This window comes from Danaus plexippus, assembly GCF_018135715.1.
Source record: "Danaus plexippus chromosome 3 unlocalized genomic scaffold, MEX_DaPlex mxdp_25, whole genome shotgun sequence".
Classification (NCBI taxonomy): domain Eukaryota; kingdom Metazoa; phylum Arthropoda; class Insecta; order Lepidoptera; family Nymphalidae; genus Danaus; species Danaus plexippus.
In genome coordinates, this window is record NW_026869844.1 from 1738506 (window position 1) to 1751987 (window position 13482).

The following is a 13482-nucleotide window of genomic DNA, read 5'->3' on the forward strand; positions in this document are numbered from 1 at the left end:
TTTTTTTAAGTAACGAAACTATAGTTTAACTGTCAACCTTTGAATTGTATAACCAATTAATCTTCTTGGCTTTTGCTGTTTCTTTGTCGGATAAATCCAAATCCTGTTCAACTGACGACGAGGCATTTTCCGGGTGCCGTTGAACGTTTTCTGGCACTGAGTTACGTAATGCCGACTTTTCTTCGTACTGATTGAGTAACTGCATACCATTTCTAAACTGAAATTAAGAACTGAACAGTTTTAACGAGGAATTTTCTAAATTGATATAAACATTTAAGTATTATTCTGTTTTATGTTCTTAAGTTTACATCATAACTATTTTTTTGGTACAGCTAATAGAAGAGAATAGAAATAGAAAATCAGATAATCAGATAAATACGAAATGTAATATATTCTTTTTTTTATTTATCTGTGAACGCATACAAAAGAAAACATCTCCCTTGGGTATTATTTGTCGCATTTTACTTTTCTCGCATAAAACTGCGAAAGGAAGCGGGGATTGGAATTTATGGGAAGGGGACAAAAATTCCACGGTTGTATAAACTTTGGAGGGTCATTCTAAGACATTCGTCCTCACATTAGTTTGCAATTAAAGTCGTGCCTTTTGACTTTAAGCAAATTACGACGAGAAATATCTCCTTGGTATATTTATAGTTTAAGCAATAATCTATTTATTGAAAAAATATAGTCTTACTTTAACTTCTCGTTATAACACTTATAATTCCTAATTTATAAATATCTATAAAGAACTATTTATTCAGCTTAAAAAAAAAATGTTTTTTTTATCTTGGGAATTAAAGTAGTATTCATAGAAGAGATATATTTATAATGTAACTAATAAAGTTATATTAATGTGTGAATAGGTAACAATTTTTAATTTATCGTGCAAAATAAAAATCCTATCAGAGTCATCGCTGCCTGTACGAGTACGTGCACAAGCGTTACAACATTTCTTTCATCTACTTGGCTCTGTTGTCTTTTGAATCTTTTTCTTTGCAGAAAATATATTTTACATCTCCGTCTTTCAAGGATTGTAACAAAATATTTGTATTCTCCGTTTTATTTCACGTTCCTTTTTCTTTATATTTACGGCTACCAATTTCTATCTTATACATTGTTAATACAGTCTTGATCCAAACTATTTTCATCAAATTTTGTATGCATACTCTATTATGTATTACCATAGTCACCACACTGGTATAGACATGAACACAACAAACACTTTTCTGCGATCGAAATTGCGGGAAAGCAACTAAATTCTGCTACATTAAATTCCTAATGTGCGAAAAAATTGCACTTACCCAACTTTATTATTATTGTATGACAGTACACCGTAAAATATACACAAAGAACATAAAGAAAAATGAAATAGAGAGAATCTAACTAGTAAAAAAAACAACAAAATTACTAACGTCATCGTTCCTGGAAAGAATACAATATGATAATATTATATACTTTTATGTCTAAATATAGAATTGATTATATTAATGAGTTTCAGTGTTTTAACAAATTAGAATAGACTACTCACAGGTATTGTGATTTGCCTTCTTTTTTATCAATCTTGTGATCATTCTGAAATTATTGTTATGCAAAAATAAAATATTTTTTTATTGCCAAATTAAACAAACATAAATCTTAATGGGATTTTAATTAGAGTTAAGTTTTGGTTCTGGGTTATCATGGTTAACAAATGCTAGCGTACACTTTAAAATCGTGATACAACTAGAAATAACAATATTACATAATTTTAATCGATATATTTAAATACTCATATAAATTTTGCAACATACTTTAACTAACAGCAACAAATTATTTTAAATTATTAAGCCTCTTTGTAATAGAAATTTACATTGGAATTTATGTTTATAATTTGAAATAAAAAACGAACAACTGAAGTAATTAATACACAAAACAGTGAACATACGAAAGCCGAAAAGCAAACACTCCGTACTTCGGGAATGACAAGTTCAAAGTCTGCTTATACTTTTTTATTATTATTAATAATTACTTAAAGTAATGATTTATCATAACTTTGTTTTACTAAAATAACTTCAATGGGGTCCCCTGGCTCATAGTAAAGAGGTTTAATGTTTCTTTCCTACTTCTTAGTACTTACTTTAGAAATTTTATTGAAATCACCAACATACATTTTTTTGGAGCTGAAACAGAAGGTAGATTTAATTATTTCCTATAAGATTTAATACCTATGTGTAGTATATATACCTTCCAGGCTTTAACCTATAAAAACTTAAAATAATTCTAAGCAACTTACCTCTTTCCTGCAGGATTGTTGAGTTCTTTTATAACATTCAACAGACGATTTCTCGCTTTAACTTTTCTTTCCTGCGTGTTTTATATTATTTCATTATAATATAATCTTCTGATATTAACCCGTATTAAGTGATAGTTTAAAACTCGACTCAGGTTTCAGAGATTGTGAGAGATTGTAGGTATTTCATGCTAGCGATTATATTGTTGGTTTACAAAACATACTCTGTATTTTCAGCTTAATAATATATACCGGCATATTGGAACAGCATATTTATACTAAATTACGTTAATAGGTTTACAAAATACAAAACAAGCAAATTCGATTTTAGTTTGTAAAACAAAAATATATTGGTACAGTTGTCTTTGAATTTTGAGAGTGAGAGAAAACGTACACGTTATTTGCTCGAACTAATTAATATGGAATAAATTATATCGAATTAGTATAATCAACTTACTAAATCTAAAACTGTCGATGTCACCTTAAAACTGGAACAAGTACTTGGTTTTTTATTTATAGTATCAAAGTATAAGCATGGTGTTTAAATTTACCTTGGCTTGTTATTATTGATTTCCGTATTCGAGGGTATTACCTGCAAAAGTAATTTTATTAATAATTGTTATGCTGGCTTACAAAACAATCAAAATAGAATAAGGGGAAGTCCTACCACAATGAAGTCTGCAGGGAATCTTCGAAATCCTGTGTATAAGACTCTTTCATTTTTAGCGTTAAATCTGATGAATGAGAAAAGAACATATATGTAAGTAAGTAATCTACCTTATATCAATGAAGTCACCACATATTTTCAGTGAAATGAAAAAAAAAAACCGCTAAAATAAACTGTCACTTATGGTACGTATTTAGAGATTGAATACTTCCAAAGGCATTTTTTAAATCTAAAATAAAAATATATTTTTAAAAGAGATCCGTACTTTAACCCTAAATTATCGAAGCTGCCATAAACCCCAGCCCCGTCTTCTAATTCCTTATGAGGAAATTTCAGGGAAGACTTCAACATTCCTAGTGTTGGTCTATTAAGCGTATGTCCTGGAAGAATTGCTTCAGCTTCAGGGAGATGACTAGGTCGATTTGGCACCCCCAGAATCTGCGATAACTCTCGAGGATCCAACTCGTATCTCCTCTGGGAAAAACAAAATTGCCATCCTTATTTCATAGTAAGAGATAAATATTTTATTTAGTTACTCATAATTTCTTTGTATTTTATATCATGCTTACCGATGGCATAGCGTCATTCAACAATCCACGGTTTTCTAGTCGCGTTTTCTGTGAAATATTAAATATTGTTAAACAATTAAGGACCGAGATGCTGAGGGTATTTTATTATCATATCAATATTAAACTGTCTTACAGCAATATGCTCAAGCTGCCGCCTCAAGCTGACGCCGTTACACTGAAGTATTATCTGGAGAGATTTTCAATTATGTTACCAAAATATTTTCATTAGATTCATATTATCGTTTTGTTAACTTACAAAAATATGTATATTCAGTGTTTTAAATCTACCATGTTAATATTTTTTTTTAGTTTCCATAATTTAGAAAGCGATATATTGCTGCTGGTGTACGTTTAGGACAAAGGGAAGTCTAGTGTCCTATTGTAACTAAGTAATAGTGTTTGTTTATTAGTTGCTCCATAGAAATTGATATCAAGATCGGTTTAGGTCTACTTGTAGGTTAAAGTAAAAGAAAACACGTTGCAAGAACAACTATTCCCGTTTATAATATGTTATTTATTTCAGAGATTTACAAAAATATATTCCGAATAGATTCCAAATATGAATTTCAGCATTCTAACATAAATAATGTCTAAAAGTTATATAAATAGTAGCTATTTAATATGATATCAGGTTACACAACATATAAATTATAAATATGCGATACAATAATTACTCACGGTTATTAGAAGACCGATTGCTTCGATAACATGTGACATTTTCACAATTAGACGCTAGTCTGCATACTTTTCATGCTAACGTAAAATGTTTAAAAGTTTTCTTATTACCTTCCAGTTCAAAGCGATTAAAAGTCAAAGGCCGTGTAATAGCATTTCGCTACTCGTATTGCCTCGGAATGCATTTTTATTTCACTTTAAAATTTTCATCTTTCTTCACGTTAACGGAAGTTATAATTCAGATTGTACTATAGTGGCAATAAATTGTGTCTCTGAAGGTAATAGTAATAGCAAACGGCTTTACGTAGTATCTCATTAATTTGCAGATTGTGTTTCAAAATATAATTTTAGCACTTTTTGCTTTGAAAATGTTTTATATTCCTTGCATTAGATATATAAACGCGACAGGAAGCGACTCGCGGTTAATGGACACGTGAGAACGACATGACACTTGACGTCACTTCCGTGTCCACAACAGTTACTGAATTTATAATGTTCAATAGATATTTAGATATTTCAATCAAATTGAATAAATTTTTGCAAGAAATTGAAGTAATTTGGCAGGAATGTTTTTGTTTCTTAAGTTCATTTTTAGAATGAAACGAGGTTGACTATTTTGTTTAATATATTGTGAGTGAAGTTTAAAACGTTTCTAAATAGAAAGAAAATAAAACATTTCATAAACATTATCTATTTTTTTTTTATAATTTTAAAACTCAAACAGGAAGTTCACTCCTATAGGTTACAGTGAAGTAAACACCATGTTTTAAAACTGACATTTTGACAACCTTCCGCTATATATAGATTCTTCAAATATTTTTTAATGAAAATAATATTGTCCTTTTATTGCGACATGTTACCGTCCACTTAAATATTTATTCAATGGTAATTAATAGCTAGTTGGTAATAAATTTTGCAAAGCTATATATTTTTAAATAGATACACATACATTTGTTAAGGGTATATAGGAAATTTTTGACATAACATATAAAGTAGTCACAATAAACTAAGACAACCATTACAGAGGATAAACGTCGCATGAAGTAATAGTTATAAGATTTCTTTTTATTTTTTCCTGGCAACGGGAGCTGTAATCGATGTTCCTCCCATCATTTAATGTCACGTGCAACTCGGGACCATGACGGGAATTTTATCGATACTTAATAGCTAACATACATCTTGGTACGCTTTACTTGTAACTTTTTAAGCGATTAATAAAAAATAATCAATTAATTCAATACGATTAATGTTTCTATTAATGGTACCAAATTAATTGAATTTGTATTGACATAGAAAGATTTATCCAACAAATTGATTTGCCTATCATTTTTGTATGTGTAATATGGTCTTAATATAAGATTTGGCAGAAATACATAGTAAATAATTTTTTTAATAAATAAAATATTACATTTGAATACTTCACCGACTCTGTAGAGTTAAACTTTGTAGTTAATGCATTACATTCACATATTTGGTCTCGAATTTTCCTTATTTATTTCTTGAATACTGATAATAAAGTAGACGCCAAACAAAAGTCCATAATAAGAAAATTAATTCTAAATATATTCTAAGCATATATTGTGAATATTAGTGACGATAAAGCATCGGCAAAGCACAAACCTTTCTATGATTTCTTACATCCAATTTTTCAGTATATGTTTCATTATTATGAATATTGTGATCACTGATTACATAGATCTTTATAATAACGGGCTAATTACGAAAAATTGAAGGTTGGAAGATGTGCTTTTCTAGGGGAGTTTTGATATATACACGTATTGTATTTAATTAAAAAGGCCAGTGAATGATTTTGTTCAGGTCTATCATACTATATCACCTTATACCACGAATTAACGGAAATAAATATTACTGTATAAGAAATAAGTATACGATCTCACTGAGAAAAAGAGATGATGTTTGACGACACATGGTGTTTCGACGCGTGAAACCGTCCAAAATTAGAGCTGACCACATCAAAATGTCTTACTTGTATTGGAGAGTAACGTAAATAAAAAACAGGATACCATTAAGATCACTCGTATAATATTTGTATTATATACACCCAAATATTCCTGTAGCGATAACTCTTGGAATAAAATATAACCTTGTATTTTGTAACAATAATTGCAATAGAAAAAGTTCAGCTCAAGAAAGGGAATGGAGTTGATTATACAGAGTTTGAACTCTATATGCAGCAACATATTCTAAACAATTTCGTTAAGATTTTAAAACTGCATTGTATTGGCTTAACTTAATGGCTTGAAATCATCCTGTAACAATATTTTAAACAAATATACACATAGACATAAATATATACACAAGCAAATACATAATATTACAAAATCATTTCCGATTACTTATAATAGTAGCTTTTATTTTTATCAGACAATATTCTTGAAAGATTAATACCACTTGCTTTAAAAACAGCCTCTCAAAGATTAATGTGACTTATTGTCTTTGGCATAGGTAAATTTTTGTGTTTGAAAGATGTTAACTTAAAAAGCTATAAGATAACTTATTTTATAGGCTTTATGTAGTGATTTTTTTATGAGTTCAATATTACCTGATTGTAATACCACCACTTTCTTCCAAAGAAAAGCGCTGCTCCTGATGGGCCCATACTACTAAATGGAGGTGCATATGGATTCACGTTCATGTGATTACCATCCATCTGTATAAGTTTCATCCCATATTAATAATAACAGTCTTTTATATTTCTTTTAAATTTAAAGCATCAAAAAAGTAAATACACTTAAGAGTATAATATCCATAATTTTCGAGAGTACAGATTTGAATTACACTACATGGTTGTAACTTATTATATAACATTTTACTCAACGTTTCGATTTTATGGCAACAATGATCACTTAAGACGATATAATTCATTAATGTCAGAGCAACGTTTACTCACAAAGTGATTCCAAAGCCAGTTTTGTTTGTATTTATCTTTGTGAACTGTGTAGGGATTTCCAGGATTTCGCTCATAATCTGAAGATTTGGAATCGGAAACGGATGAACTGTCACTTTCAGAAGAAACAAAACGACCTCGGTCTCTATATTTACTTTTTCTTGGCTTTCTTTGTCTTCTTGACTGTCAATATATTAATCGTATTATTAAATATCAAAAGTATTGCTTAAAAAAATCTATATTTATATAAACCCTTAAGCGTTTTATTTTAAGTAAGCTTTGGCATTAGACGGTTCTGTCGCTGACCATATGAGATAAGTAAATATTACATTAAACTATAAGAAACCCTTAAGTTACCACTGCTGTTAGAATTTCCACGTCACTATGAAGCTATAATTTCCCTTTTAAAATAACTCAAATTATTTTTCATTTTATGATTTTCAAGTCACGTAGATGTCACTGCCAGACAATCAAATTACTGGAACTGTGAAATTTATGCTAAGCGTTTTTACTTTGCTAAAATAGATCATCGAGGACACAGGACATCGGGTCTCAGGTACCACAAAAATACACTTCTGATTAATGCCAATCACGTATAGGACGTCACTGAAGACTGTCAATTAGTTTTCAATGATAACGAAATTTTCATTTTGTTAACCCAACATTAAACAATTCAACTTTAAATAAGGTATTGGAATCTTTTTGTGACTCAATTTATACATAATTATAAAAACAAAACACTAACCCTGTTATTTATATGTTATACAATATTAGAATCTTATGAGATCGGCTATAAAATTTAGGTATTCTACAAGATCAAGTAAAATCTATTTTATTCAATGATACATAAAATATATGTTTAAAGGAAATGTTCCAGAGATGATCAAGGTTCGATTTTGTTCATTTTTTTACTTCATATTTTTTTATTATAAACTGTAAATAGTAATAAAAATGAGCTGGTTGCTGTAAACATAATTTTAATAAATACTGTTAAGTATGTGGATATGTCCATACAAAAATACATAGAAAAATATGGGATTAGTTTGTTTTTTTTTTTTTGAATAACTTGTCTCATACATGTGACGACCAGTTTTGGTAGTGATAATTCGACTTATATTAGAATATTTTCATCCTAAGTAATATATGGTTTAAAATATATCATTTAGTTTTTAGAATATATAAGTGATTTGCATTATTACCAGATATATTGTTCAATTCCGCAAAAATTTCAATAAGTATCAAAGTAGAGGTAATTATTTAAGGAGCTAGTTTTGTCCTTAGAATTTCGTCGGATAACTTTTCCTATAAATGTATAGTTGCTCTGGTATAATATAATATATTTTTAAAATTGTCACAAAACACTTACATGTTCTTAAAACATGGTTATTTAAGAGCTATAAACACTTCATTTATTGTGAAATTTCTGTTTAATCTATAACTATCAATAATACTTTTGGTATTAAAACGAAGCCGTGAGTAAAGGTAACTTTAAAATATATTTTTTTTTTCTTAAGTAACAAGATATTTCTTATTAATTCTTTTACCTTAATTTATAATAATGTAAAAATATATAAGATCACGTTTAAAGAAGCCTGTATTTTCTAAGAAATCAACTTGATATAAGTCTTAAGGTAATGTTAATTTAATATTAAGTGAAATAATGAAAGTTAATTAAATTTTTACAATGTTGAAAGTTATAACAGTATCATAAGTACTGAGGATTCAATTGATTAAATTATTTAATAATATAAATTTCGACTTGCTATTAAAATAGAGTTTCATATCATAAATAAATAATGATATGTAACTCTGTATTGATAAAATTGTTAGTAATACCACTTTTTTGTACATTAAGTTATATTTTATTTAATGTCTTGGCTAACTAAGATACCTCTAATTCAACCAATCGTGGATGAAACAAAGGAAATGTTGTTAACAACTATTTAGTTGCGAAACTGTTGAATGTGGCGGCTCTTGGCAGGAGAATGGCAGCCAAGCAAGTGGTCTCTTCTAATCAACTTACAATATATAAAAATAAATAGCTCACTCAATAGTCTTACCAAATAACGTCTCGAAGCTGACTTTGATAACAAAATTTAATAATAAAATCAAGTTTTTTGCTATAAATATTTATATAAATTTCTCTTTAATTTTGAATACATGCTATAAGTCTTATAAATAAAATATAAGGTTAACCTGTTTACAAATACATTTATAAAAATCCTTTACAAAAACCGACTTATAATTATTTTTGGTATAAAATAATTCAATAAAATTTTTATATAATACAACTCTTATGTCAACCAAAATACCTTTAATATTAATAGAATATCATTGTTTGTAACTGCTATCTATCAAGGATGAAGTGCCAATCCCTAAACAAAACAAAACTTAATATTACAAGCAGCTTACTTACTGTAATGAAATTCCTACACTGAAGATTGTCCTTTAAGTTTATTTAACTAGGTTAATCACTGTCTTGACTCAAAGATTTCTCACCAAAGACAATAACAATATCATTTTATAAATTTAGGAAAACTGCTTTGATAAGCTATGAAAACTTTTACTGCTTCAAATGACAACTATCATACGACACACTAAGAAAGTGTAACATAGCGTAATAAGTGTATCAAAAACAATCTTGATGAAAACCAGGCGATTTGTGAAATAGGTTAAAATTGCTAAATTTGTGAGTTACGATACAAGTTGACAAAATTAATTCATATTTACGTGGTAGACAAACGCTTTATAAAATATTATTTTATTAAAATAAAAAAATAAAGAATATATTGTAATGAATTTGAGTTTTTCTCACCGTGGTTCGATATAGATTCACTACCAATTACTTACATTTAACGACGTGTCTTTAGAGGAATTGCTAGAAGTAAACAAAATGAATACAAATGTCAATGAACGTTCATATTAATAATGTGAAGGGTATAGCAAGAATATACAAGCATTCTAAATATGGGTCCTCAATCATGAAATGTTTAAGGTACACTAAAATATTGAATCGTTCATTCGTGACAACTATCAGAAATTAAAATAAAAAAAATATAAAATCTTCAAGATGGTGAGTACTATGAATATTAAAACTTACTCATCTAATATTTCCATGGCATTATTGTTGGTGTTTTTTAACTGTAAGAATATTTTATTTCATCGTCTTTTATATTTTTTCTTTGAAGTTTAATACTATTTCATTATTTATATCTCAAAGTTGATAGGATTTGGAGGTTAAATTTGATTGTTGTTTTGTTGAGCTCTTTCTTTAAATAAATTTTATTTTAAATTTCATTACAGGTATAAAAATATACGTATTTACCTCTTGCGAATCATATCCGTATGTAATCCTATAAAAGAACATTTTTTCGTTAATATTGAATTATATATCGTCATCTTTTTTATAATTTACTTACTTTACTTTTAAAATTTTAATAAAAAAATAATATTTATGTAGTTTTACATTTGTTTAACTAACGGTTATAAATACCTTTTCTGGATGTCTTTCTTTCTAGATAGTGGGCTCAGTTCAATGACAACCTGGGAATATTTTTAATTAGTATCTAAAATGTATTCAAACCTAATTTATTTCAAAATACGTACCCAAGATTTGGTCCTACAGAAATAATAATAATAAGTTACACATTTTAATTATTATATTACTTTTTTGTAAATAATAGTTATAGAAGAAATAAGCATACCCTTTTTTAGACCGTGAATCAAAATGTGGTAACTCTTTCAACAAATTATACTGAAAAAAACGATGTGCTCGATTTCAATTCAATTTTTGTTGTTCAAACATAAAAGAATTAGTATTACCAATAAATTATTCGTTTTTCTAAAACCTGAGTACAGCACCCGATTGTTGGTTTTACCATAACTATAAAAAAAAATTATAACGTAATATATATATATAGCTCCATAGTATTTTCCCCTTTGTATTACGACATTATTTAACTTACGTTATTCCAAGGTTGGCTAGATTTCCATAAACTGCACCACCTACGTCCTTATGGGGAAATTTAACAGAAGATTTTAACATCCCAAAAGCTGGTCGAAGGAGCGTGTGGCCAGGATGAATTTTCTCTGTTCTAGGTAGATCTTCAACTGATTCTGGTACACCAAGAATGCTTTCATCGCTGGATAGTATAGCCCGTCTCTTAAAGTAATTTGTTAATATTTTAAAAACACCAACAAAGGTAAGACAAGAAAATGTAGAGTATAAGTATTGTAACATAATATGTTTTTAATTAAATTTATTGCTATAATTAATAATTTTAATCCATTATTAATAATATCACTGTTATCATTTATTCAAGAGCATTAAGAAACTTTAAAATGAAACTTGTTACATAACATTGATCTTTACTTGTAATCAAAAGAAGGGACAAGGAGAGTACATTTAACATGTGCCTTTCCATTGGTCTAGAATCTTCTAAGAAATTGATGTTCGTATGTTTACGTATTTCTCATAGCAAACATTTGAATCCTTACTCAGATACCTGCTATATGGAAATGATTTTATCAATCTATAAACTTAACAAATCACAAGTTTCAATAATAACAATTAATTGAAAATGGTCCTTGAAACTGGCTTTGTTAAATAAATAATTGAATCTTACGGTATTATTAGTTTATATATAAAATAAAATTGTAGACAAACAATTTAAGAATTTCTACTTCATAAATATTAGTGTTTCAAAAAGTAATTAAATCCAAATAAAAGTATTTTGTGTTTTATTTCCATATTTTCATTCTGAAAGAGCAAATTATGTGCAAGGTATCCAAATTAAATAAACATAAAATTGAATTGAAGTTACTGTTAAATTACAGTCTATTTGCTAAGAAACTATACTCTAATTAAATTAGTTTGGCTTTATGGCAAGGTTTGTTTGACTCAATGAAAAAAACTTCGATTCAAATGAGTGTTTTATCATGCTCATTATAGCAGAAGATTGTATTCATCAAATCAAAATTCTGAATTATTTTATACTAAAGAATTCGACGTTATCATCTCATAGTATTTTATATTTCTGCGTGAAATTGTTTGTTTGATAGTGGGTACTTAGCTTAATAGGCATACAAATAAACAATTCGATGCCTTGATACAAGTTTGATACAATAACAGCCATATATGTATCATGTTTTACTTTCAATATATTTTGTAAACTTTTTTCGTCTTATTCTTATTAGTAATGTTTACTACAATTAGATTAGGAGTGCTATCGTTATAAATGTCATTGTAAGTAGCTTAATTACGTTTGAAAATAGGAAGATGTCTTAAGAAGAAAATAATTTTTATAAAAGCAGTGGAATATTTTTTATTTAATTATGTCAAAAAAATATAGAACGTGACATTCAAATAAACTTCTTTGATGTATATGTGTACTATTCGTTGTACACAATTTAAGCACAGAAATTCTCGTATTAGAGACAAAGTTAGTGACTCAATTAAGGAATTCGGTCATTCTACACGAATATTTACTTTACGGATTGTCCTTTATGTTCAGTTGGAACTTAATTTGTAAGTGCAGTAATTACTAAGGGAAATTTAAAAGACTAACGTTAGTCAATTTAGATTACTGCTTAGTTTCACCTAAGCTGTGCTTAGTTTCAATTGAAAGTAAAACATATTTAGCTCTACTTATATTTGTAATTAAATAGTAAACAATTTTAGTTTATTTTTATTTTGAAATTAGTAATAAAAGTATCGATTCGAAATCTATTCTATTGATTATTATTGATTGAAAACGAAATATTTGAAGTGAAAACTATTATTACTTATCAAATTGATATATTTTACTTACTTTGATGAGTTCTATCAATCGTCTTATATTGTTGTTGTGTGATTGTTTCAGCGGCCATGAACACGCTACGTTCTAAAAGTATTATTAATGTTTGTATCAAAGATTTAACTGATAGGTTTTATAAAATATATTAATGTCGCTTTTTTATTTATCGATATCAGAAATGCAGGGTAGTTTTTTGTTTTAAATTGTAAAATGCTTTTTAATTTCCTCGAAATTAAGAATTTTAATCAATTAGTAAGTACTTTATGAAATACACTACTTACGAAAAGTAAAAAGAACGTAAGGCCATATTTTTGTCGTGGAAGCATTTTGGCTAACTTTATAATTTTGCTTTTATCTTTTCATTTGAATGCAAAAACCGAATAAAGGTATTTTAGATTTAACTATCACTGTATTTTTATTTGTTATACGATCAGAGTTCAGCTTCATAACAAATATCGAATGCAAACCGTGAAATGTAGTAGACTTGGCTTAATCTAAATCCGATCTTTTGTATAAGCCACTTACTGAATGTCAGATGATTGGGAAAATTGTAAATTTTTTAATAATTTTGGATTTCAGCTACAAATTTAAATTAAAAT

The 13482-nt window shown here is 27.9% G+C and overlaps 1 protein-coding gene and 2 long non-coding RNA genes across 3 annotated transcripts; 1 reads left to right on the forward strand and 2 right to left on the reverse strand.

Annotated features, from left to right (window-relative positions):
• Nucleotides 1–1412: 1412 nt before the first annotated feature.
• On the reverse strand, nucleotides 1413–4289 carry LOC116767426 (uncharacterized). The gene is made up of 10 exons (XR_009753519.1): nucleotides 4184–4289; nucleotides 3639–3692; nucleotides 3506–3553; nucleotides 3202–3410; nucleotides 2937–3003; nucleotides 2727–2861; nucleotides 2273–2343; nucleotides 2117–2159; nucleotides 1529–1572; nucleotides 1413–1422 (listed from the first exon to the last, which is right to left on the reverse strand). It is a non-coding gene; the product is annotated as an uncharacterized LOC116767426 (long non-coding RNA).
• Nucleotides 4290–4382: 93 nt separating this feature from the next.
• On the forward strand, nucleotides 4383–4747 carry LOC133320068 (uncharacterized). The gene is made up of 2 exons (XR_009753520.1): nucleotides 4383–4458; nucleotides 4572–4747. It is a non-coding gene; the product is annotated as an uncharacterized LOC133320068 (long non-coding RNA).
• Nucleotides 4748–6201: 1454 nt separating this feature from the next.
• Nucleotides 6202–13385, reverse strand: LOC116769652 (uncharacterized). The gene is made up of 13 exons (XM_032660802.2): nucleotides 13165–13385; nucleotides 12899–12970; nucleotides 11054–11250; nucleotides 10911–10971; nucleotides 10793–10842; nucleotides 10695–10707; nucleotides 10582–10631; nucleotides 10414–10441; nucleotides 10189–10229; nucleotides 9939–9966; nucleotides 7092–7271; nucleotides 6744–6851; nucleotides 6202–6450 (listed from the first exon to the last, which is right to left on the reverse strand). Exons 1-13 carry the CDS (start codon nucleotides 13207–13209, stop codon nucleotides 6427–6429), a joined length of 897 nt encoding a protein of 298 aa, XP_032516693.2. The 5' UTR covers nucleotides 13210–13385; the 3' UTR covers nucleotides 6202–6426.
• Between the last annotated feature and the right edge of the window lie 97 nt (nucleotides 13386–13482).